The sequence below is a fragment of the Aedes albopictus genome, chromosome 2 (assembly GCF_035046485.1).
Source record: "Aedes albopictus strain Foshan chromosome 2, AalbF5, whole genome shotgun sequence".
In the NCBI taxonomy this organism is placed as follows: domain Eukaryota; kingdom Metazoa; phylum Arthropoda; class Insecta; order Diptera; family Culicidae; genus Aedes; species Aedes albopictus.
In genome coordinates this window covers 399,664,290-399,691,633 of record NC_085137.1, presented here as the reverse complement: position 1 = coordinate 399,691,633, position 27,344 = coordinate 399,664,290, and the positions used below count along the sequence as shown (strand labels likewise).

Here is a 27,344-nt window from a genome sequence, read left to right as displayed (position 1 = left end):
ACGACATAAGATACATTAACTGTATATTAACATAAGGCGTTCGACTGATAAGTTCTGTCCACAACATCGAATGGAAGCTCAAAAAGAGAGTTATTTGAAGATGATTCCAGTGCTGTAGATGACCAACATCGGTTCATCATAACAAAATTAATGTTTAACTTGCAATAACTTTCATGATTGCACAATGTAACTGGGGATATTTTTTGATTATTGTTTGGAGATGATGTCAGAAAAACTAGTTGCCCATACCGGCTAAAAACGCTAGCTCTGATGATTGTCACTGAGTAGTCTTCAAAAGTATCAGAACATTACATTTTTAGAGCTTCCACAAAATACGGGTGGGATGGGAACAGTAAGCGACACTGTATTTTTTGATAACTACTACGACCCAATACTAAATACTGCACACTTTGCTCAAGTTGACGACATCGTCTAGTCCATCGTGAGTATTGGTCCTAGTAGGGGGAAAGTTGGGAAAGGGTTCAGGCTTTGCTATCAGCTGTCCTGCAGCTCCACCTGGTCACTCTACAAAAAAAAAAAAAAAAAAAAAAAAGGATCTCAGTGCAATTGCTACCAGCTCAGATCAATCACGGAGGAGCAACCATTGACATGTATAGTCAGATTTGATCGTTGATCGTGATCGCGAGGAAAAATCCTACACCTTGTAACAATATCATTTGATAATATTCCAGAGTATGTAAGCTACATTCCATTTTAATGAGGCATTTGTTTTAAGGTATAAATCAAGTATTTTATGATGCACAAGGGGGTCATGGGACCAAGTCTCCGATGCAAGTCCAAGAACTCAAATCGTCCATAATACACCGTAGAATTTGGGAATAGACATTGCAACCTCTTTAGCCCGGCGACTTTTAGGTTTTGCGTGGCCTTAAAGATTGGGAGAGGTGGGAACCTTGTGGTTGTTCAGTATTATAATTTTCATTTTATTAAACTCATTTCAGTATTATAGATCAACTTTTTTGCACACTTAATTTGGAATACCGTGTTCAATAAATTTTTGACGAAAATAGAACAGCTGAATACCAATGAGAGTATATTACAGGTGGGGAAGAAGAAGAGATGGCTATGTATTAGTAAGGAAAGAAAAATGTAAACACAAATAGTGACGTCACTATTTGACACGCGTTCTTATGGGAGCTCGCTTTCCTTGTAGTAGTGACATGTTTTGCACCAGACACGGATCTCACGCACACGAAATATCGTCTTCCCCACCTCTATTAGACTCTCATTGGCTGAATACAGCTATACCAAGGAGAATACATTTTACTAAGGTGGCGCAGATAAACATTGCAAACCACTGGTTGTCTCTTCCACTCTTCTGGTGTTCTTATGCAACTAAAATAGTGACGTCACTATTTCTGTTCCATAAGAACACCAGAAGAATGGAAGAGACAACCAGTGGTTTGCAATGTTTATCTGCGCCACCTTAGTAAAATGTATTCTCCTTGCAGCTATACTGCCTCTATTCGCATAACACTGCCATAAGTTTGACCATTTCAAAGTTATAGCCAGTTAAGGCAATAAGAGTCAAAAACATGGGAAGTTCAATAACTACGTAACGGCTGAGATTTGACCATATGCGTAGAACCATTTTTTTCATCATTTATGGTCCTCTATCACCCTTAAAAAGTTTGCAATCAGGAACCTAACATCCTGTATTTAAGAGGGTTCAAAATGTATTGGAGTGTCCAAAACAGTGAAAAGAATCAATCTTGACTTTATTAGATTTTTTATTGATTTCATCACCATTACGTAATCTCTGAATGGAATGATTATTCCTACTTAACAAAAAAGAGCGCAGTAGTCGGGGATTCCATATAATCTTGAACTTAATACGTTGCTACCAGTAATCACGACACCCGTCAATGTTGTAGTTATGCACATAAAAGATTTTATGCAATTTAGTATCATAATTTCTATTTTATATAACTCATTTTGGTATCATAATGATCAACTTTTCCGAACTGGTTCATAATGCAACTGAAATGAGTTGCATAATAAAAAATAGTTGCATAATTTTCATAATGCAACTCATTTGAGTTGCATTATGAACATTATGCAACCCAAATGAGTTGCATTATGAAAAAATCATTGCATAAAATTTTGTATGGAACTCGTTGCAAAACTCGATTTTTTCAGCACTCTTCGTATTTATCCAACTCGGCAAGCCTCGTTGGATAAATGTACGACTCGTGCTGAAAAAATCAACTTTTTGCAACTCGTTACATAAATAACTATTCATGAATCTACTGCCAACCAGCTGCCAACCATCCCAGAATAAAAAAAACAATCCATGTTTGAACCATTTAACATGTAAAGCTTTTATATTAAGCCTAACTTTTTTTTATATACAGGGTGTTAGGTTCCTGAGTGCAAATTTGTTAAAGGGTGATAGAGGACCATAAATGGTGAAAAAAATTGTTCTACGCATATGGTCAAATCTCAACCGTTACGTAGTTATTGAACTTCCCATGTTTTTGACTCTCATTGCCTTAACAGGCTCTAACTTGAAAATGGCCAAACTTATCGCAATTTTTTTACCCTTATTCGAAGGATTACCAAATCGTCTCTACTGTCTTCTCATTTCGCCGCTTCCTATCCTCAATTGAACTTATCTGACACTAGTTAGGACTGTCTGTGGGAGATCCGGGTTTCTAATTCTGTGTAGGACTTGTTAAAACGGGATGCCTGATATGTACTGCGGACAAATGGGCTGGAAGTACTGAGCAATCCCAATTACTGTCGTACTAATCATATTAAATGCATGCTTTTCTACTTTTACATCCCGAACGTCGCCAACCGGCAAAGAGGACATGACGAAAAACGCGAGATGGCCCTAACAAAAACAAGAAATGCGATGAAAATGGTCACCGATGCAACGATATGGAAACAAAATAGATGAGAAATTATCGACCAAATCATAATCTATGAACATATCGCTTATGGACGAGAACAGCTTTCCCGGGAAGCTGACTAGACTGATAAGAGCAACGATGGACGGTGTGCAGAACAGCGTAAGGATTTCGGGTGAACTATCCAGTTCATTTAAATCTCGACGGGGACTACGACAAGGTGATGGACTTTCCTGCCTACTATTCAACATCGCCCTTGTTGAAGGTTATAACTTTTTAGTCGGGCTCCCTACTGTATCACAACACAACCATACCTCTCTAAATAAACGCAACCTGAATTGGACCCTGGGCCTGTCTGTGTTTCATTTCCTCATTCGTGCAGTTTTCGTGCTATGAGCTGCTCTTGGTGTGGCGGCTCGACAATCCTTCACTTTTTCCCCAGACGTCAAGCGATCAACAGTCGCCTCCACCTCGCGGAGATCATAAGGAGAAACATTTTTAGTGGTCCTTCGAACCGGATTGGGGCTCGGCCTCAGGTAATTTTATTAAATATTTATTTTTATATTTGTTTTCAGATTTTCAGATAACTTGATTTGCAATGTTTCGGCACAAGGGTCGAAACAAATTGATATTAAATGTGGCTAACATGTGGGTTAGCAAAAAAATGTAGTTTCATTCGGCGCATGGGTCGATAAAACAAAATGGCTGACATCGATCGGCATACGGAATTGAGAAGCTTTTTTCGGCTTAACAAATCACCAACATATAAACATTCAATGGGGCTAACATGTGGGTTAGCGAATACTTTTGGTTCTTTCGGCGCATGGGTCGATGAAACAAAATGGGTTAAAAACGCATCGGCATACGGATATGAGAGGCTTGTTTTTGTTAAGCAATTGACCAATTGTTAGGTTAGTAAAATACAACCTCGACGCTTGGGTCGACACGGAAGAGTGATGTAATATAGTTGCCGGTGTTTGGAAGTGAATTCATAAGACGCGTGGGTCGATGGCTGACATGTTGGTTGGCAGAAATTTAAAATGGCCGATGAGCATGAACTTGGAACATGGAGACATGAGAGACTACCGTATGGAAATAGTCATCAATTTTTCAAAATGGCGCACATTAGTTGTACAAAGCAAATGTTCGTAAATCATTGATAATAATTACATGAATTATTACTTATCATATCACCTGTTAGTAAAAAAGCTCAAAGACAATCCTAAAGTTGAAGACTGAGATCCATGCGAGAGAATTTTACATATTTACCGATTCAAAGGTACAAAATGTCAGACGACGAGAAACAACGAGACGACGTCGAAGGCGAACCTTCCAGTCCCGCAAGTCCAGTCGTGTACGTTGTGCAAACGGATTACGACCGTATCGCCGTGCAACGAAATCATGCCGTATCAAGAATAAACGGTATCATCAATACAATGACCAACTTTCAAGCTGATCGATTGGCCCTTGAAACTCGACGGGATATGCTCAAGGAGTGCTACAAGGCGTACAATCTTGCACAAAGTACATTGGAACAGTGGAATCCCGATGAAAGCACCAGCCGCGAAGAAGTGGAAGTCTACTACGTCAACGGACTTACTACCTTCGAAAAGGCCATTGCAGCCAAACCCCGAGAGGAGACTATGGGTAGTACTGTCAACAAGGATGGCGTGAGGCTACCAGCCATCGATCTTCCTGTATTCTCGGGCCACGGTGAAAACTGGTTGGAGTGGTTCGACAAATTCAACACGCTAATTCATCGCCGCGCATCGTTGGCCGTGGTACAAAAGTTCGAGTACCTGAAGCTTTCTCTACGTGGCGCGGCCTTAGGATTGATTGACTCTTTGCCAACCACTGAAGGCAATTATTCCATTGCATACGAAATGATCGAACGACGATACAACAACCCAAAACTTCTGGTTCAAAACCATACGAGGGAGCTTTTTGAGCTGAAGCCGGTCGAAGTCGAGTCGGCGGCTGCACTGAGGAATTTATTCGATTCCGCAAGAAAGCATCTCCGCTGTCTCGAGAATCTCAAGCAGCCGGTGATGTCATGGGATGCCATGCTAATCTACCTGATGGCCAATAAACTGGATTCTACCACTCGGAGGGAATGGGAATCTGTAGCATCAGGCACAACTCCGCCACTGTACAAGCAATTGGAAAACTTCGTGTCCGAAAGGTGCCAAGTGTTGGACGCAATGCCCTTGAAGCGCAAATCCTCGGCTGATTCCAACAACACAACCCACAAGAAGTTTAAGACAGAAGTCAAGGCGTTCACCATCACGAAGACACCGACCTCACAAAGATGCAGTTGTTGTGGCGCATACCATTTCGTCGGTAGCTGCAATCAATACAGAGCCAAGTCTGTCGAAGAAAAGATCAGAATCATCAAAAAGGCTTCATTGTGCTACAACTGCCTCAGATCAGGCCACAATGCTGAGCAATGCCGAAGCAGGAACTGTATGAAGTGCGACCGTAAACACCACACGTCGATCCACCGTGAAAGACAGGCACCCGCAACTACCGAATATGAGCACCCCAGGGTAGGAAAACGTGAGTAATTATGAATTGAAATCAATCAATGGTTTATAATATTGAATTTGAGACAATAAACTTTGTTACAGAATTTCACGGAAAGAGTAATCAATTAAGCTACACAATCCTGCCTACCGCCTCTGTGCTGGTCGTCGCCAATAGTGGCGTTTTGATTGCAAGTCGTGTATTACTTGATTCTGGATCGCAATGCAATTTTGCTACCAAATCATTCATACGCCGAGTGGGAATCACAACGAAGCAAGTTAATTGCCAAGTAGCAGGATTCGGTAATTTCTTACAACCCATTCACGAGGGGGCCACCGTGTCATTCAAGTCTCGCACAAGCAACTACCGTAAAAGTGTGTCAGTACTAGTAACAGATAGCATCACCGGATTGTTGCCACCGAACGATGTAAACGTAGACGAGTGGAACATTGCAGAGGTGAACCTCGCGGATCCGGAATTTCACCTAAGCCGACCAGTAGATATGCTACTTGGAACCCCAGTGCTGTTCGACATCCTACGAAGTGGAAACACCAAAATAGGTGAAGACTTGCCGTTCATGCAGAACACAGAGCTAGGATGGATCATAGGAGGAAATGTAAAACGAATGGAGGAGAACCTAACTGTGACTCTATTCATGAACGAAAACGTCAACAACTACTTGTGTCGTGATTGGACAGACGAGGAAACCCTCTGTGAACAGTATTTTGTGGAAACAACATCGCGTACCCAAAGCGGAAGATTCAGTGTCAGATTGCCTCTCAAAGCAACTGTTTCTGAACTTGGCGAATCAAAAACAATGGCGCTGGACAAATTTTTAAGGTTGGAGAAACGGCTAGAAAGGGACCCTGAGCTACAGAAGGAGTACGTAGCCTTCATGGCTGATTATCTTCGATTGGGTCATATGGAAAAAATTGACGGTAGACAGACGTTTAAAGAGGGGCCGAGGTTTTATTTTCCACATCATGCAGTGCTTCGACCGGAAAGCAGCACTACCAAACTGAGGACAGTCTTCAATGGGTCGGCTACAACATCTAGTGGGTTGTCCTTGAATGATGTGTTAATGACAGGACCTTCACTACAACAGGACATCTTCAACATTCTTCTGCGATTTCGGTGCCATCGATATGTGTTGACGGCTGATATCAAAAAAATGTTTCGGCAAATAGAAGTACAAGAACAAGACCGTCAATTACAGCTGATACTATGGCGGTTTTCTCCAGACGAGCCAGTAAACACCTACCGGCTCAACACCGTCACGTACGGTACATGTTCAGCTCCTTTTCTTGCAGCACGTTGTCTCAAACAGCTGTCGTTGGATTTCGAAGATGAGTATCCGGAGACCTGTCGAGTAATAAGAATGGATTTTTACATGGACGACGCGTTAACTGGTCACGATCAAATAGAACGCCTAGTGGAAGTAAAGGAACAACTCACAACAATTTTGAGCAGTGCGGGATTTGAGCTTCACAAATGGAAGTCAAATGAACCCAGTTTGGCAGGTGACGATGATGGATCAGATTCGGTGAAAATTTTGGGATTGCGTTGGGATACCCAGGCAGACAAATTCAGCTTCGACAACGACGTCAATGCACAAGCTGGAGTTACCAAACGAAACATCTTATCGGAAGTCCAGAAAATCTATGATCCGCTTGGAATTTTAAGCCCAATTGTCGTCCATGGAAAGTTGGTAATGCAAAACATATGGTCCACCAAACTGGAGTGGGACGAGCCTTTGCCGGAGCAGGTTGCGGAAGAATGGAAGTGGTTCTGTGAACAAATAGCTGACCTACATACCATAAGATTCGCTAGGCACGTTGCCACCACCGATGGTCCAATAGAGCTTCACGGATTCTCAGACGCGGCGAAACGACCCTACGGTGCAGTAGTGTATGTACGGACAGTAGTGAATGGTAAAGTACACGTGAATCTACTATGCGCCAAATCACGTATTGCTCCAACTGCGGAGCACAGCAAAAAGGAAGATTCCACGATTCCCAGAATGGAGCTGCGAGCTGCTTCTTTGCTGGTGGAGTTAATGAAAAAGGTAAAGGAAACGGTTAATTTGGTTGTTCAAGGGGCTTACTATTGGACGGATTCGACGGTCGTTTTGGATTGGATTTCGCAACCTCACAAGCGCTGGCCAACTTTTGTTCGTAATCGAGTCATCAAGATCAACGAAACGTCATCGTTTAGCGACTGGCATCATGTTCGATCCAAAGAAAATCCGGCAGATTTAATATCCAGGGGCACTTCCGCAAAGAAATTGGCAGACTCTGCAATTTGGTGGACTGGCCCGAAATTTCTGATGGATCCTGCACAACCGTGGGAGCAGACAAAGGTAAGAAATTTTTTGACGATTGTTGATCAAGAATCCGAAGAGGTGATAGATGAACGAGATTACGATGTACTGGATCGATACTCGAGTTTCGGTAAACTTCAAAGAGTCATGGCATACTGTTTACGATTCAAGCGAAACTGTCTAAACGATAAAGCGGATCGAATCGTAGGACATCTCACACTAGCAGAGTTGAAGCAAGCGCACAATCAAGTAATAAGGATGGTTCAGCAACAATATTTTTCGAAAGAAGTAAATCAATTGACCTTGGGAAAACCCATAAACGCATCCAGCAGCTTGATTACGATGAAGCCATTCTTGGATAGCGATGGGCTACTTCGACTTGGTGGTAGATTGCAAGCGTCAGCAGCGGATTTCAACCAACAGCATCCTGTCATCCTACCGAACAAATGTAACGTGACATGGTTAATAGCAGTCCAGCATCATCACGCCAATTTGCACGTAGGGCCACAATGTCTGCTATATGCGCTCAGGCTGAAGTATTGGCCGATCCATGGTAGAAGTCTGACTCGCAAAGTTGTCCACAAATGTATTGCTTGTTTCCGGAACAGTCCGAAGACGATGAGCCAGATCATGGGCCAGATGCCAGACGTCAGAGTAACTCCTGGGAGACCGTTTCAAACATGCGGAGTTGATTTTGGAGGTCCTTTCACGATAAAGGAGAATTTTGTCCGAACCAAAAAGACCTTGAAAGTATATGTGGCATTGTTTATTTGTCTACGGACGCGAGCAGTGCATTTGGAGCTCGTTAGCAGCCTATCGAGTGCGTCATTCATAGCAGCATTAAGAAGGTTCACAAGTCAGCGAGGACGATGCAACGCAATTTATTGCGACAATGCCACAAACTTTGTTGGTTCTAAAAATGAGATTAAGGCCATTGCCACCACTTTTGAGCAACAAGTGGAACCGGAGATACGAGACTTCTGCACAATGGAAGAAATAGATTGGAAGTTTATCCCACCTCGCTCTCCAAATTTTGGAGGAATATGGGAAGCGGGCATCAAGAGTGTAAAGCAACACATGAAGAGAGTCCTCGGATGTTCTATACCAACATACGAGGAAATGCTCACACTTCTGAAGCAAATAGAGGGATGCTTGAACTCTAGGCCTATTTCCCCGTTATCCGCTGATCCGCGTGATCCTCTTCAATTGACTCCGGCGCATTTTCTTATTGGAGGACCGATCATTGCACTTCCTGATGTAGACGTCGCCGAAACATCTTCTAGCAGGCTAACCCGCTTAGAAGAGGTTCAGAAGAATCTTCAGCAATTTTGGAAGAGATGGAAGAACGAGTATTTGAACCACCTGCAGCAGAGAAGTAAAAAATTGTCTTCAGTTCATCCAGATTTGCTTGTTGGTCAACTATGCTTGGTCAAGGATGACAACCTGCCTTCGTGTTCGTGGATCACTGGCCGTGTTATAAAGGTCCATCCTGGACCGGATGGCCACGTCCGAGTGGCTACTCTGCATACAGCTAAGGGTGAAATTAAGAGGTCCATTAGTAAGTTATGTATTTTGCCATTGGACGAATAAGGGGGTGGGGAGTATGTTGAAGGTTATAACTTTTTAGTCGGGCTCCCTACTGTATCACAACACAACCATACCTCTCTAAATAAACGCAACCTGAATTGGACCCTGGGCCTGTCTGTGTTTCATTTCCTCATTCGTGCAGTTTTCGTGCTATGAGCTGCTCTTGGTGTGGCGGCTCGACAATCCTTCACTTTTTCCCCAGACGTCAAGCGATCAACAGTCGCCTCCACCTCGCGGAGATCATAAGGAGAAACAGCCCTGGAAGGTGTTATGCGACGAGCCGGGGTACGATCTTCATGAAATCCAGCCAATTTGTATGTTTTGCGGATGACATGGATATTATTGGTAGGACATTTGGAACGGTGGCAGAACAGTACACCCGCCTGAAACGTGAAGCAGCAAAGGTCGGACTGGTGGTGAATGCGGCTAAGACAAAGTACATGCTGGTAGGTGGGACTGAGCGAGACAGGACAAGCCTTGGCAGCAATGTTACGATAGACGGGGATACTTTCGAGGTGGTAGAAGAATTCGTCTACCTCGGTTCCTTGCTAACGGCTGACAATAACGTGAGCCGTGAAATACGAAGGCGCATCATCAGTGGAAGTCGTGCCTATTATGGGCTCCAGAAGAAACTGCGGTCAAAAAAGATTCACCCCCGCACCAAATGTACCATGTACAAGACGTTAATAAGACCGGTGGTTCTCTACGGGCACGAGACGTGGACGATGCTCGAGGAGGACATGCAAGCACTCGGAGTTTTCGAGCGACGGGTGCTAAGGACGATCTTCGGCGGCGTGCAGGAGAACGGTGTGTGGCGGAGAAGGATGAACCACGAGCTCGCTGCACTTTATGGCGAACCCAGCATCCAGAAGGTAGCCAAAGCCGGAAGGATACGATGGGCAGGGCATGTTGCAAGAATGCCGGACAACAACCCTGCAAAGTTGGTGTTTGCTAACCATCCGGTTGGTACAAGAAGGCGTGGAGCGCAGAGAGCACGATGGGCGGACCAGGTGGAGCGTGATCTGGCGAGTGTTGGGCGTGACCGACGTTGGAGAGCTGCAGCTGCAAATCGAGTATTATGGCGGCAAATTGTTGATTCAGTATTATCATGAATTTGATGTTAACTAAATAAATGAAATGAACATATCGCTAATGTTCTTTATCATTCTTTCTTTTTCTCGTTTCAGCAACAAAATTGAAACCTCTCTACTATCTCTTCATTTTCTGCCTCTTCCCATCATATTCCCACATCTTCCTATATCCTCTACCCCATCTTTTTAATGTATCTGACACTTGTTGGGACTGGTAACGCCAGCGCCTGCCTGTGGAAGATCCCGGTGTGCTAATTCGGTGTAGGACATGTTAACGGGAGAGGCTTAGTAGGTCCACATCTGCCTACAAGCAGATGGGCTGACAGTTGTCGGCCTGGGTGTGGACTGAGCAATTACAATTACAGTCTACTATACAGTTTATATCATGGCTTAAGCCCTAATCCACTCCAAAATCTCTTTTCCGGCTTTTTGTCGAAGTCAAAAGAAGAAAAGTACCCTAAACAGGTATTGGCAAGAATATTGCCATCAGCGCTGGTGTCCTAAACGGGCAGTAGCAACTATATTGCCATCTCAAAAGCTCGTTTTTGGGCTAAACGGGCAGTGGCAACTATATTGCCACCTAGATTTTTGAGTTTTTTTTTTTTCAAACAAAAATGGTATATTATCATTTCCATAATAATCAAGTTTCCTAGCATTGAAGACATAAGAAGACGTGGTGCGCAGCGAGTGGGTCGATCAAGTGAAGGACGATTTGCGGACCCTTCGCAGAGTGCGGAACTGGGAGAGACACAGCCATGGACCGAGTAGAATGGAGACGACTCCTATGTGCAGCAGAGGACACTCAGGCCATAGTCTGACCGGTAAGGTAAGTAAGCACTGCGTCATATCATCGTATGGTCGAAAATGCCCATTCAGTATGAAAGGTAAATTACGTTGATCATTAAATTAACAACACATTTTTTCAAAGCTGAATCAAACTCGAAAGTCGCCGAGCTATAGAGGTTGCAATGCATATTCCATAATTCCACAGTGTTTGCTGTGTCTCTCCCATGCATAATTATTAAATTACAGTGATTCAAGCATTTCAAAAAATAGCAACCGATCACGTGCTCGTGGTTTTAAAATTCGCGCGCCTTCAAGCCGTAACTGTTAGACTAGTATCACACAAGGGTGGAAACGAAAATTGAGAGCGCGCTGTTGGCCGTGCGTACACTACCGTGTAGAACAGTTTCGGTTGAGTTTGTTGGTCTCTCGCGAATATGCTGTATAGCATAAAATACTTACAGAATCCCCCTTGCGCGTAGAGAAGCTCTATATGTACATGTGTTGAAGAGGTATACGACGTCAGATGCCAAGAACACTATCCTCCAAGAGAGAAATGAATGTCATGGACGGCAGTCTTGCTCTGCAGCGCAGGTAAAAAGAACCTTTTCCTCCGGCTTCTTTCCTCCCCCTATTCGTTTCGAAAACGTATTCTGGATGAAGAGGGTTCTTATGGCTCGCGTCTACAGAGTGCACAACTACTAATGTATGACCGTTCCGTGGTAGGTCGGATACACTATTCTACGCAGAGCACTGGACATGCGAGCGAGAATGAAAACGCAACAAGAAAGAACGCGGGGAATAACATAAACGGTGTGTTTCTCCGCATCTTCATCCCTTCTGTATCTTCTGTATCCCTGACCTGATGCAGAGAACACAGAATGGGATAAGACCGTGAAAGAGTGGAGTGGCTAGTTGTAGAGGACCGAAATACGCGCATAGCACATCGTTATACTAAACCATTTTGTGAAGAAGAAGAGTGGCATCTAAGTTCTAGGCGAAAGTTCAAGCGAAATGTGTATCTCTGAGTGAAATTCAGCGTAATATCTGGTTGTGAAACGAATAGTGCATTTAATAGCGTGATTTTAATAGTACCCGGGCCCATCGATAGGGATCAACAGCCGCCAGAATGTTCGTAGCAATCAAATCCTCCTGTGTCAATCCCAAAAACCTGTTCTGCTTTGTTTGCGGGAGCTACACTGCGTCGCATCACAAACGCTCAATCATGACCAAACCAATCATGGAGGCGTACGAGGCCTACTTCGCCACCCGCACTCACAAGGAAGATTACATTCATGGACCGTCCTCGGTGTGCAACGATTGCAATCAGGGTTTACTGCGATGGAAAAACGGTTCATATGCAAGGCCTCCGTTGCCCTTCTCCGCGCCAATGATTTGGAAAGCACCTAGTAACCATATCGACGATTGCTACTACTGCCTAACGCAGATCATGGGAGATGGAAAGAAGAAGATGGCATGCTATCCTAACAGCATCCCATCGGCCATCCGACCCGTGCCATGCGAACTAGATCCAACCCCACTAGCATCCCCCACTTCTCCACCGCTTGTTGTGAAGAAGACCTCCCAATTGATGGATCCCCAGAAACCACTGCCCACCCAGAATTGGTCCGTCAGCGTCAAAAAAGTCAAAATGGACCAACAACAACAGCCCCAACAGCAAATTCCCACAATACCCCTGGTGCCACCGCTGCTCCCGAAATTCACCGTAAACTTCCAGCCACCCTCGGTCAAACCGCACTCCTCGCAGCTCCAACAACAACGACAGCCGGCACCGGCACCAGCACCGGTGGTAAAGCAACAACGCGTACGAGTACGCACTGAAGCCATGCTGAACCAACAGGTGCACATTCCACCGTTAAACCTGCAGGTGGCACCGGTGCAAATGCCAGTGCGGCAGAATCGACCAAGTTTGCCAAACCGCCAGCACGTCATGCACACCGCACCGTCGCCGGTTGTAACCAGCAAGCCGTCCGTGGATAGACGATCCTTCTGTGAACCACTCACTCCGATTGGTAAGTAGTCCTATTCCCACCCTCATAAATCTACCTAGATGTTTCATGCAGTTTTATTATTCATTTTACTATTAATCTCTCCTGGTATAAGAACAGGAGTTAATCAAAATAATTGTGACAGGTAAAATTTTTACTTTTCAAAAAATGTTCAACTAGCTGTAACTTTTTCGAAAAGGGCATCAAATATTATCTAATTTTTACTGTAAGTCCATCAACTAGTTGTGTATAAGTGGATCAAATTGGGGGAAGAAGTTAGAAAGATTCTAGAAAAAGGTATAATTATTCAATAGCCAACTTTGAGCTTTGAGTTATATCTCCGGATTCAATGAACCGAATGCAATGAAATTTTGATCATTCATGACTGATATAATAAACTTTGAAAAACGTTTGACTTAATTTTAAATTATTAATAAAAATAAGTTATTGCAATTTCATTTATTCTATGGTTTTTGAGTAAAATTATCTATTTTTCATACACCCCATTACTTTTTAAATTTAATGTTGGCCATTTGGTTGCCTCCCTTCAGAACATAAATACATACACTCCCGTTCAAAAGTTTGGGGTCACCCCCTCAAAAACATGTCATTTTTTTAGGCCCATATCTCCGCCAATTTGCGTCCGATTTCAAAACCCTAGGTTTCATTCAAAAGATAATAAGTCAAAGAAACTTTGAACATGATTTAAAAGTAACTTTTTCAAAAAAAATTGTATGTAAACTTAACCCAAAGTTGCCAAATTTTCTAAAAAATGAATATAAACTTACGGCAGTGTCGCTGGAAGTTGGGTCGACCAAATTTTAAGAAGAGAGCGGTAATATGACCCATTTTCTATTAGCTTTCAACTTCTTTTTACAGAACTTAGCTAAAAAATCTAGATAAAAAGTTATTGAGTAAATTAATCCTTGATGTCATCGACCAAAAGTTTGGGGTCACCCCGCAATATGATGTATCGGCCAAAAGTTTGGGGTCACTTTCGTAAAACATGGAAAAGTGATTTGGTGATATCTTCGTCATCTATAGTTCAATTTTAATTATTTTTGGCTCATTTCAAAGATAATTAACTAAATTTACGTTTGATGTCTTCAACTTAACGTATTTAACGATTTTTGTATATAAAAATGTTATGTAAAGTTAGCACATTTTACCACGCTTCAAAAAATGAGGCAACTTTACGTTAAGTTTTAGTATGTAAATGTCAACAAATATGTGTGGTTCAATGTCTATGCAGTAAGTATCATTCATTTTGTTTCAAATAAGCCAAGAAGAATTAAAATTGAATGAAAGATGACAAAGATATCAACAAATCACTTTTCCATGTTTAACGATAGTGACCCCAAACTTTTGGCCGATACAGCATTTTGAGGGGTGACCCCAAACTTTTGGTCGATGACATCAAGGATTAATTTACTTAATAACTTTTTTTCTAGATTTTTTAGCTAAGTTCTGTAAAAAGCAGTTGAAAGCTAATAGAAAATGGGTCATATTACCGCCCTCATCTTAAAATTTGGTCGACCCAACTTCCAGCGACACTGCCGTAAGTTTATATTCATTTTTTAGAAAGTTTGGCAACTTTGGGTTAAGTTTACATACAAATTTTTTTGAAAAAGTTACTTTTAAATCATGTTCAAAGTTTCTTTGACTTATTATCTTTTGAATGAAACCTAGGGTTTTGAAATCGGACACAAATTGGCGGAGATATGGGCCTAAAAAAATGACATGTTTTTGAGGGGGTGACCCCAAACTTTTGAACGGGAGTGTATATTCAAGTCAATTAGAGGAAATTTAAATGAACTATAATAACCATCTTGAATTTTGAAACGATGATGAAGTTTTGGATAAATTGGTGTTATATTAGAAAAAGAATCTAATCGTTATAATTTTCTTTCGTGTTAAGAATTTTAAGTTCAATCAAAAGTTTTTAATAGCTTATTATACTGCCCGCGGACGCATAAATGTCACATGTTCCAATAGAAAAACACGAGAAAAACGCATTTAAAGTTTCAAAATAAACTTTGGCTATTGTCGCATTTGATTGACTGCGACGCAATTCTACTATCGAATCTATATCTATCTATCTATATCTATATATATAAAAATGAGTTTGTAGCTTCTTTGAGGCAACAAAACTCACGAACGGCCGAACCGATCAGCATGACTCTTACACGTTTCGATTCGTATTCATGGTGGCTGTGTTTATATGTATAAAAAGATACGAAAATCAACTAGAAAAGTAACAAAATTGATAGAGAACTGATTTTCCATGAGCTGGGAAGGAAATCAATACGATCGAAATAAAATCAATCTAGAGTGCGGTGCTATTTCGAGCTCAACAGTTGTCAAACCACCACAAGACGGCAAGACAAAGTTTGCCGGGATAGCTAGTCTATATATATAAAAATGAGTTTGAATTTCCTTTGAGGCAACAAAAATCGCGAACGGATAAACCGATCAGCATGACTCTTGCACGGTTCGATTCGTATTCATGGCGGCTGTGTTTATAAGTAAAAAAAGTTATGAAAATTAATTGAAAATGAAGAAAAATGTAAAACTAACGAAATTTGCATGAGCTGGGCGGGAAATCAACACGATCGAAATAAAACCGATCTAGAGTGCCATGCTGCAATGAACCCAACAGTTGTCAAACCACTACAAATGGCAACACAACGTTTGCCGGGACAGCTAGTCTATATATATAAAAATGAGTTTGAAGTCCCTTTGAGGCAACAAAACTCACGAACGGATAAACCAATCAGCATGACTCTTGCATGGTTCGATTCGTATTCATGGTGGCTGTGTTTATAAATAGTAAAAGTTGTGAAAATCATCTTAAAAACTAAGAAAATTGATAAAAACCTGTTTTTCATGAACTGGGAAGAAAACCAACACGATCGCAATAAAACCGATCTAGAGTGCCGTGCTGAAATGAACCCAACAGTTGTCAAACCACCACAGTTTGGCAAGACAAAGTTTGCCGGGACAGCTAGTATTTATATAAAATTAATTTAAAGTCCCTTTGAGGCAACAACACTCACGAACGGATGAACCGATCAGCATGACTCTTGCATGGTTCGATTCGTATTTATGGTGGATGTGTTTATAAAGTACAAAAAAATAAGAAAATCCACTGAAAAAGTAAGAAAATTGATAAAGTACTGATTTTTTTATGAACTGGAATGAAAATCAACACGATCGAAATGAAACCGATCTAGAGTGCCATGCTGCCATGAACCCAACAGTTGACAAACCACCACAGCCACAAATAGCAACACAACGTTTGCCGGGACAGCTAATAGTCACTATGTGCACTAGCGCCACGTGGTAGTGAAATTCCGAACTATGTTTTTAATCACCTAAAAGAACTCGTAGTTCTAAACAACTTTGCCGAAGATCGTACCTTAATATCTGGCTTCAATCTCGTGTATCCCACCAAAGTCATACCGGAAGTCACTATGTACACTAGCGTCATGTAGTGGTTAAATTTGGAACTATGCTCTTCATGACCTAGAAGTACTCGTGCTTCTGAACAACTTTGCCGAAGATCGTACCTTCCTATCTGACTTCAATCTCGTGCTATATCCCACCAAAGTCGTACCGGAAGTCACTATGTACACTAGCGCCACGTGGTGGGGAAATTCGGAACTATGAAATCCATCACCAGGAAGTGGTTGTTGTTCTGAACAACTTTGCCGAAGACAGAATGTTGCTATCTTGTCGAGGTTCCGAGAGAACTCGCTACAAAGACATGGTACTCATAATCAATCTGGGAACAAAACGAAACCGGAAGAAGTTAAAAATAAGGAACTAATGTTTTCGCCTTGTTCTCACCGGAAGCTGCATGAAATTCCAATTGGCTTTCACTACACCTCTCTGGGATAGTGTAGGATTCCGTTAACGCAAAAAGATTGAAATTTGGTTCACTAACTGCTGAGATATGGATGTGCAAAAAAATAGTTCCACGTTGTTTTGCCTGTCGGTACTTTACGTTACAAAAATCCTGTTGGTACATATAAGCAGTGTTTTAGTTATCGATGTTTATCCAGAATGAAAATCTTTGATCATGATTATTATTATACGGAAATTTAAAAATTTGGATTTTGATGCGGAATTTACGCGCAAAGGGCTATCACCGCATAGAAGAAAACAGGCATAGTATGCGTATTTTAACTTGTGACGGAGATCTCAGATGAAGATTGAACTGTCACTGTTGAACGTAGGCTGAACAAATGCGTGATGGTGGTGTTGAACTGGATTAACGGATGTTCTCATTACACCGGGTAAAGAGCCGGTGGTCGATTTCGTCTCTTCGTTATTGAGGTGTGTTAAGGACAGACTTGTTAGAATCCCAAAATGGCCGCCACAATGGCCGACTTTGGCACCTACTCACGATTTTGAGCGCACGAATCTCTTCATAAACAAAACCAGCGTACCTGATCTTCTTATTTTAAGCTTATTACAAGTGAGCAAGAACAAAATAATAAAATGCACTATTGTTTGCAGCTTGCTTCTTGAGATTCGTGCGTCAGAAGTTCTGGTGCACTATTCAAGCTGGATTTCAAGACGTTTGTCCTTAAGCTCCAGCCAGAGTTTGAATGAGAGACACGCCCTGATAGGGTAGCGAACCACTTGGGCAGCGGCCGGTATTTTGGACACTCTTTGCTATAACTCAGTAAATTCTAAACCAATTGACTTGAAATTTTGTACACGGCTAGATACTATACGTATCTCATCCAAGATCTCATAGCGTTCCAAAAATTGTGTCAATTGGTTCATAATTGGCTGAGTCATAGCAGAAAAGTGCTCAAAATAGGACCCCTGCCGAGATGATTCCACTTCCCTATCGTTGGAAATAAATGTTAAACCGCGGGCTGAAAATATCGTTAATAAAGATAATAATAAAAAATAAATGTTAAAGAATTCCGGAGAATCCACCAACTCGATTTCTGTTAGGATAGGCGCACCACGCTAGCGCAGTACACATGCAGCGTGCCTGTCTGGACTATATTGACCCAAACGCCTTACTAGGATCAATAACATAGATAGAGCATCCGTCTCAGAACAACGGGGCATAGTTATATTATGCATACATTACAAGGTTTACCCTCCCCCAAAAATGTCACATTCACACATTACACATTCATAACCCAAACATCACTACCAATCTCCAACACCCCCGCTAAAATTTAGGCACCCAAGGTTGAGCATTTGATCCTTCCAATTATGATTCTGTCAAAAGACAAAACAACACTTTTTGGAAATGATTACCTATGATTAGGGGTCGTAGTACCGATCACTTTTGATGAGTACCGGTATTTAGATACTGGGGCTTACAGTACCGGTAATACCGGTAAAATACCGGTACTGCAAAAAAATCTATTTTGCACAGGAAATCCAGTTATTTGTGAATTCCGGTTTTCAGGGATGTCGTATAAATTAATCAGGAAAATACTAAATTAAAAAATATACATAGATCAAAAAGATAGAAAGAAATGAGTTGTATGAAACTGTTTTTAGAGCTATTCTTTAGCTTCTGCGCAGTTTCACAGGCAGTCTAAAATTAAATAGAAACAACTATACCACATATTTTGGCCCACCTCATTAAATTCATTTATTTGACAAAATGCTGGTGTTTTTTTCGCAAAACTTCATACACAGTAGCAAACTACGTGGGAGTTACAACATTTTTTTAACTTTTTGGGGTAGGGGACGTTTAGAAATTACTTAACGCTCCAAAGAGGAAGATGTTTTGGTTAAATCGCCAATATTTACACATTGTAGTGTGATGTATTTCATGGAAAATGTTACAGATAACGTTAGCTCATTAATTATTACATGGCGTAAGACACCATGCGTAAATTACGTAACAATTTAAGGGACGTGTGTTTGCTAAATATAAGGGCATTACAGTCAGGTTTTTTTTACGCGGGGGATACGTACCGCGTAAAAAAAAAAACTCAGTTCAAATTTAAAAAAAACCGCGTAAAAAAAGTCTCACCATTTCTCGACGAATCATGCAAAAATAAGACTATGATTTTTTTTTGCATGGTGTTTTCATTTACGCGGCCGCGTAAATCAAAACCGCGTAAAAGAAGACCTTACTGTACACACAAATATTGTATCGAATTGGAAGGTAGTCAAAAATAGAAAAGCTTCGATGATACGTAATTTATAAAACCTACATTATTAACATATTGTCACAGTTTTCATAGAATCGTCGAGATGGATAGATGCCCTCCACTGCATAAATGAACCCCTGAAACTTCCATTTCGATGTTATTTGGTACGCAAATCAAACCTATAACATTCACATTATAAGATGGACGTATAACGACCCAGGTCACAGAAGGCTCTAAGGGGTGATACACAAATTATGTCACGCAAAAATCGATCTTATTCAACCACCCCACCCCCCTCCCCCCTTTGTCACACTTTTTGTATGGGACCTCAATATTTATTGTAAGGGTCGTCATGCTCTGCAAACCAACCCCCCCCCCCCCCTCTCTCCTAAAATCGTGACGTAATTTGTGTAAGACCCCTAACATACACTATTTATCTATTTTCCAGGGTTGTTACAACAGCGCGGATTTCGCGAATTCCGCGGATTTCGCGATTTTCGCGGATTTGGCGCGGATTTACCCATGGAATTTGGCCCTCGCGCGGATTTGGCGCGGAAATGGTTTTTGTAGTGTGTACAGCGAAATATTTGAATGATTATCGGCACTTGAATTAGAAATTATGAAAAGTAAATATTTGTTTAACCCTCCTAAGATGTTAGAATTTTTGCACCACGATAGCGTAGTGTACGTTCAGCGTGCCTGACTGGGTCATGTTGACCTTAACATCCTACTAGTGAAGAATTTGGAGCAAGTTTTCGTTTTGGTGTACGGCAATCGTTTACGAATTTCATCAGCTCTTCAAAATATTTTTTTGAAGAAATTGTGCAACGATTCTTCCAATTCCAATTCCATTGTGCATCTTTATTCAACTTTCGAGTCCTTATTACTAAAAAAAAAACAAATTTGTTTCTAGCAATTCCTTCGAATTTCGACTGTTGGTTATGTTGGGAGGTATGGCGTTCAGTCTTTGGAGGAATAACTCAAAAATGGATTCTTAAGCTTTCATCCGACGTTTCGGTCGCTATATTGCGCCTTTTCTGGGAATTAACTATGCTCCGTTTTATCGTAAGTATGAGCCCACTGCATAGTCCACATTCGTCCCGGACGTAACGTATCGTCCGCCGCCGGCGGCGGTGTTCCTTTGAATGTAATATCCGAAAGATATCCGTTTATCGGAAGCCGAAAGGGTAATAGTAATTTGCCCGAGTTACTGCTACAATTTTGAAAGGCACCAGCTATATATTTTGAAGAGATTTCTAGATAAATCCCTAGATTATTTCGGAAAAATTCTTTTGAAGGGTATTCTAGAGGAAACAGCTAGGGTAGGTAATCAAAAGTTGAATCAAATTGCGGCTTTCCGAAGTAGCGCAAATTTTGAGTGATTTTTTCTCCCACCTGGAAACAATTTACTACGGCAAAATCGTATGTACATGAAAGCCACGGGTATAAGCTTTCTGTTCAGTGGTAAAAAGTTTGTATTTGCACCGAATTTCATTGAAAAATTCGATTTTTCGTCAACAATGATTTGATTCTTAATTTGAACCATCGTAATCATAATTTGAACCAATTTTAATCTTAATTTGAACTACTGGCGGCAGCAGCTCGAGCATCTCCCACAACAGCCAATTTCGTGCTGAACAATAGAAAAACACATGGAACTGCTAATTCCCATAAATATTTTTCATTAGGCAGAGGAATTTCAACTAAGAATGTTCTAAACTCTTCAGGAACTTGAAAACTAAATTTGAAATTTTTCACCCCCCAAGAGTAAACAAAACAACCACTAGCGCAATCTGCAGGCCAACACTGGAAGCTCGCCCCCGTTTACTAGTTCAAATTTAGATTACAAATGGTTCAACTTAAGATAACATTCTCCAAGTAAGAATTACTAAAATTTGATAATTTTATGACAGATAATGCAGAATATTATTCGGTTGGTCGATTCTACGAAAAATAAGCTTTCATTTGACGTGTTCACATATTGCGTGTGGCACAATGCATGAGCTGTACGAGTGCACCGAAAATGTGCTTTCGCTGGGCGGAAATGGGTTAAATCACAGTGATTTTTCAATTGCCTGTTTTCCATGACAAAAACGCTTTTTTCAATGCTTTTAAAGTCCATGTTATCAGGGTATATTACGGAAAGCTGTTTAACATCTTTTCCGGGACAATATTTGCCTAAAAAGTACGTCGTTTTAATGAATTTCGAAATGGTTCAAATTAAGATTACAATTTGACTAGTTCAAAGTTTGATTTCTTACCCTAGTAAAAACTTTGGCGAAAAACTCTGGGGGACCTCTGTCGGCATTCCTGGATATATTACTGCAGAAATTCTTGGAGAAACTCCTAAAAAATCCAGGAAAACCCTGTAGGAATTTCAAAGGACTCCAGCAAGTAAATCTTGAAAATTGTCAACATTGTCCTTCTAGGATTTTTCCAGTGATTATCCATTTTAAGGGACGTTTTCCTCTGGGCAGAGGCACAACCTTGTGATCAGCTTGTTGCTGTCAGGTCTCGGGGCTTAAATGTATCTTTACTCTACAGAGAAAGATGCACACTCGTGGTGCCAAAAAGAACAGATACTTTTCATGATCAAACGAAGAAGCGTCACGGCTCTTTTTTGTTGTTTTTGATATATTTGATTTCTATTTCCATAAGGAAGGAGGTTGTTACACAATTTATCCTTCTATTTTTTTAAATTATTATCAACCAAGCTTCCAATATTGAAGACACAAGGTCAAGAATCATTGTTCATTTTGTGTGAAAATACGCAAAGTTGACAATTTTATTAACAACACATTCTTTTACAGCTCAATTCGCAAAATCAATCTCCCACCTTTCCTCATCCTTAAGGCCACGCAAAATTTTAAAGCCACATGGCTAAAGAGGTTGCAATACCTACTCCCAAATTCCACGGTGTATTATGGACGATGTGAGTTGTTTTCTCAGGTTTTGCCAAGTATTCTCCTTGAAAAATTCCTCACTGAAGATTCATTCAATAACTACTAAGACATTACTCAAAAAATGTTCGAAGTGATCTTATGAGAATTTTTCATGAGTATCCTTTTCAAATTCATACTGGATTCAAAAAATTCTTAAAAAAAATTGTTCGGGTTACTGTCTCCAAAAATATTTATTCAGTAATACTTAAAGAAAGCCAAGAAAGTTCCATTCTGTTTATTTCAAAGATTTTTTTTCAGTTTCTTATAAAAATTTCTTCAGTTTTTTTTTTAAATATTTTTCCCACGAATACACTACCTAGTTCTTGGGATGTTTCTCCTGAGATTTTGTCTAGAGAATTCTTTTCAAAAATCGCCCAATGGATCTCTAAGAAATGTTTTTGGAAAAAAATAACGAAAGTTTTGCCGAAACTCACTTTCAGAAAGCATGAGTTGCGTTGATTTACGAATCAAAAGTTTATTCTTCATCCAGCAGTCCTTGCCAGTTAAATGGATTTAATGGATTTCTTCAATAACGTGAAGAAAGAAAAAAAAAATACCTTCACGCTCTCGCGGATTTGGCGCGAATTTATTTCCAGTATCGCGCGGATTTGGCGCGGATTCAAATTTAGCTCGCGCGGATTTGGCGCGGATTTTTTTCCACCCTTCTCGTAACAACCCTGGTATTGTTTTTACGTGACTGTATGTGTATAGTTCTTCAAGTTCATCTGTCATTTTTGCATATTGTTCATTTGAAATAAAGCAGAAATTCAATTTTGTTATATGTATATCTGACTGTTTAACTGCCCAGTCATACAATTCTCGAGAAGTTGTGATTGTGTTTCCATAATCTCGAGCAAGACTTGCTCGTTTTGCCATTCGCTTGAGAGTACCTCCAACAGCGTCACATGGACCTTTGCCATGTGAAGTTGCGAAGAAGTGCCATTCTGCTTCCAATCCATAATTGGACCGAAAACTGCACAAACTGGCAATTTTTTTTTTTTGTTCTTATAATGAGCTGCTGTTCCATCTGACATGAAAGTAATTTTTTAGAAATCAATCGATTGTTTAATGAAATCCAGCAGTTTTTAAATATAAATAACTGAACTGCTGTTGTATCGTGTGTAAGTACTTCAGATATTATTATAAAGCTCAAATTTTCCAACTTATTTTCTTTTCTGTAGTACACTTCAAAGGGGTGAATGGTAGCTTGAGAATTATTCCAATGGTAACCTTGAGCTGAATTTTGAATGATAAATGAATAATTTTCTGAAAATTCACAAATTGTTAATACTTCACCCTGTTTAAGAGATTCTTTTTTATCCCGCAAAAATGAGGATTGTTCTTTATAAATGAAATCATGAGTTATAAGCTTATCAACTTTTTCTGCAAAATACGGAACAAACTCGTCTATAGTCTTAGTAATAGTTTCCAAATTGCATCGATCAGTGGTTAGCCATTGTTGAAATAAAACCGATTCTTTATCATTCGCTTCTAATAATGATGTTAGTTCACTGGTTCTAGGCACACAATAATACAATTTCAGCAAACAGAATGCTGTTTTAAGCATTCAGATATCAAAACAAGCTGAGAAACAGGTTCTATTCCAGTTGGGATGTAACGCCAAGAAAAAGAAGGCACCCAATCAAACAAAGTTGTAATGCCCATTGAGTGTTATTAAATGGGTATAAGGATTCTTGATACATCCTGTACGAGTTAATGCGCAACACGCTAAAAAAAATAACGTGAAAAAGTTTTTGTTAGAAAAACTTTTTTTCCTTAAAAGTGCCCATCTTGTGATGTATGGAGGAAAGTTAGGCAACAATATTGACTTTCTTGGAAAAAAAATTCAAAACATAAAAATGTGGGCATTTTCTGTAAATTGACTTTTAATTTTAAAAATATATTTTTTAGCGTGTAAAAATGTATTTTGAATTTTTAAAATATTTTTTCATGAAAGCTTGGACAATTCTCTAAATGTCCCCCATACAACACTTTTCTATAGGTCTTGTCATTTTTGAGTTACATCGATTTTAAAAAATTCTTCGAAAAAAAGTTAGGCCCTCTTCAAATGTTACTCTTGAAAATTTTCGAAAATTTAAGTATGCAAAGTTGCTTATAAAAACCTAGTCTTTATGCCCACCAAGTTTCATTCGATTCTGAGAGGGTGTTGCCAACCACTGGTCGAGTTGGCGCGAAATTCGTCATAAACATTTCCTACTCTCACGTTATTCTTATAATGCCAACTACATTGAAAATGTCAACGTATAGAACCTGTCACTATGTCCACCTAGTCAAGTAGTGAACCATTTCTGTCGAGTTTAGTCAAGTCACGACGTTCCGGCGTCAAAAATACGTCTTACACGTGACCAGTGGATCTATTTAATGGTTAATCACACGTTGGAAACAGAATAGTTATGTTCTTACCTTAGGTGTTTTTTATGATTTTTACTCACGATTCCTCTTCATTTGGGCTGCAAAACGGTGAGTCGATAAAGAGAGCGTCCAACATAGCTCTGGTCCTCACAAGTTCCTACCTCATGCTTCCACGGGTCAAGCGATGACAAAGACCGTCAGCTAAGAGTTGTGTGCTTAGCTGGTAGTGCAGCCTGGGCACTGTTGTCCTTCTGACTTCAGCTAGATTGAGGAGGTACGATTCGAGCGTTTGTTCACCAAGGAGGTGCGGCTCAAACAGCGTCTGTTCTGGCATCCAGCGGCTGAGTAAGAAACGCTGCACCACGCCCAGCTAGATCCAAGGTGGTAGCCCCATCAGTGTGGTCGTCCCAGTGTTGGTTGAGACGGTGGTGATAGAAATACTCCGAGTTGTTATTTTGCTCATGTAAAAGGAAGGGAAAAGAAAAGAAGGGAAGGAAAGGATATGATTAGTAGTTGTTATTCGGTACAGTAGAGAGGTTGTGGTGATACACTGGGTTCAGTTTTTATATGGCTGGTCGATTCGCAAGATGAAAATATGTAACAATCCAATGTATTCACTCAATGGCTGTTCAGAATGGTTCCACGGACATGGATAGCAAATCATTAATTTTTCAACATATCGGATGTGTTTAAAAAATCGTTCATTTATGTAATGTACTTTTTCCCTGAAGTACGAACACGCGCGATCGCGAGTTAATGATTTACATCCCATCTTCAAGGGATCCCTACAAGCTCAATGCATCATTCTAGCACTTTAGAATATCAGCGTTGATGAAGCTGTGCAAATATTACGTAACATGTTTGGGGAAAAATAGATTTTATTTACTCAAAATAAATTACATTACATAATCTTTCAACAACCCTTTACTTGTTCTCCCAAGAACCCTGCCTCGACCAAGTTGGCAGGACGCTGCCCAAACCCTCTCTGAACTAAAGGGCAGGGATTAATGAGAAACCCAATAGGTAAATTGATCCATTTTAGAAACTCATAGCCATCACATAATATATTATTGGCAAGTAGTATCAAACTTGACCAGAACTTTATTAACTTGCTTAGTTGTCAATGCGGAACATATTCGGTTCCCTTGACGCATTCTCACCCCCTCGAAGGGGTCAGAATGGGCCAATTTTCATACACTTGTAGTAGTTTGAAGGAAAATTTACAAACTCCAAATATTTTTTCACCATTTGTGCATGTATTACCAAAAATCACATTCCAGTGACCAAAGGACTTTTTCTTGCATAGAAGCAAAAGTAATTCAACAATGAATGTGGAAATATGCATTTTGATCCATTCTCACCCCCCGAACGACGGTATCCTTCGAAAAAACGCCGCTCTGTTGCTTTGAATGTGATCTAGGTAGAAAAATAACGATAGGAACAATAGGCATAAGTGACAACGAAAATGAGACACCTCCTATTGTTTGGCATGCTGCCATGCCATCAGTCTTTATCGAACTTCCAAACTTTAAGCAATGGCACCGAAGAAATTTCGTAAAATGAATAAACCTTAGGCTACAATTTCTTTCAAATTGTTTTATAATCAATAGTTTATTTATAAAAAAAACTATCTGGAAATAACTAGATTATTGTACTTTTCTTATAATCCGGTACAAATCTAAAATGTACCAGCTAACGACTACAACTGTACGACGTTCAAGAGAGGTACTACAAACAACATTCAATTTTTCGCAATAGTAGTGAAGAAGTTTAAGTATGATAATAATTATGTTCTATTCTCCCTTTTTTCAGTGCAAATGACTCTCAAAGACGAACCGATCACAATCGAAATTGACGATGACGAACCCGAAGAACGGAGTAAAACCATCAACGCAATGCTTCCACCGCCTCCGGTACCACCATCAGCGTTGGGCAGGACAAGTGGCGTTCCCATCCGCCGGAATGGAGGATCCCCATGCTCAATCAAGCCCAATGCGATGGCCGCCAAACCGAAGGCGTTCTCAGTTTCCCTGAATCACAATGTGGTATCGAGTACCAGTGTCAACCCCACCACCACCTTCGCCGCCGCCATCCCAGCAGTTCCGACAGCTTCCAACGGCTTGGCTGGACCACATCTGCTGACGGATTCCGACCTGCTGACGCTGATTAGTGATCTCGATCTGCCCAAGGAGCGGGCCGTGCTGCTGATCGATCGGTTGTGTGCGTGGAACCTGGTGGATAGGCGATCTATGCTGCTAGTGGGTGGCAAGCGGCCCATGCCCGCTTCCCCAGGGGTACCCATTGGCGGGACCAATGGTGCCAACAAGCGGTTCAAGTCACAACAGCAACATCAACTGTGTTAGATAGAAATCCATATCATCTCTTCAAACGAACTAAAAAAGGCTGATGAAAACGTGCGAAATTAAATTCCTAATCTGTTTTATTTTGCACTAGACGCGTGTGTGATTTGCGGGTAGGACACGGAAAAGACTACCCATTCCGAACAGTATTTTACTTATACGATATTGAAGTGAGGATCTTAGTATGTACTTTATTTTTTTTGAGATAGGTGTATACATTGTATTCCTACTTGCGATAATGTGCCATGGGCCAGTGCGAAGGCGTGGGCGCATTTCCACTCAAGAATGCAAATAAATGTTACTGACAACATTCCATACTGTATAGATAACGGTGTTTTAATGCTTC

The 27,344-nt window shown here is 40.7% G+C and overlaps 1 protein-coding gene across 1 annotated transcript; it reads left to right on the top strand.

Moving 5' to 3' along the window:
- The first annotated feature begins 11,575 nt into the window (after positions 1-11,575).
- On the top strand, positions 11,576-27,327 carry LOC109408019 (uncharacterized). The gene is made up of 2 exons (XM_019681238.3): positions 11,576-13,210; positions 26,451-27,327. Exons 1-2 carry the CDS (start codon positions 12,307-12,309, stop codon positions 26,999-27,001), a joined length of 1,455 nt encoding a protein of 484 aa, XP_019536783.2. The 5' UTR covers positions 11,576-12,306; the 3' UTR covers positions 27,002-27,327.
- Positions 27,328-27,344: the final 17 nt, after the last annotated feature.

What these genes read in the sequence shown, in the direction of transcription:
- LOC109408019 (XM_019681238.3), top strand. Translation starts at nt 12,307, where the DNA reads ATGTTCGTAGCAATCAAATCCTCCTGTGTCAATCCCAAAAACCTGTTC. An exon ending in TGAACCACTCACTCCGATTG is followed by an intron (nt 13,211 to 26,450) that starts GTAAGTAGTCCT and finishes CCCTTTTTTCAG; the next exon opens with TGCAAATGACTCTCAAAGAC.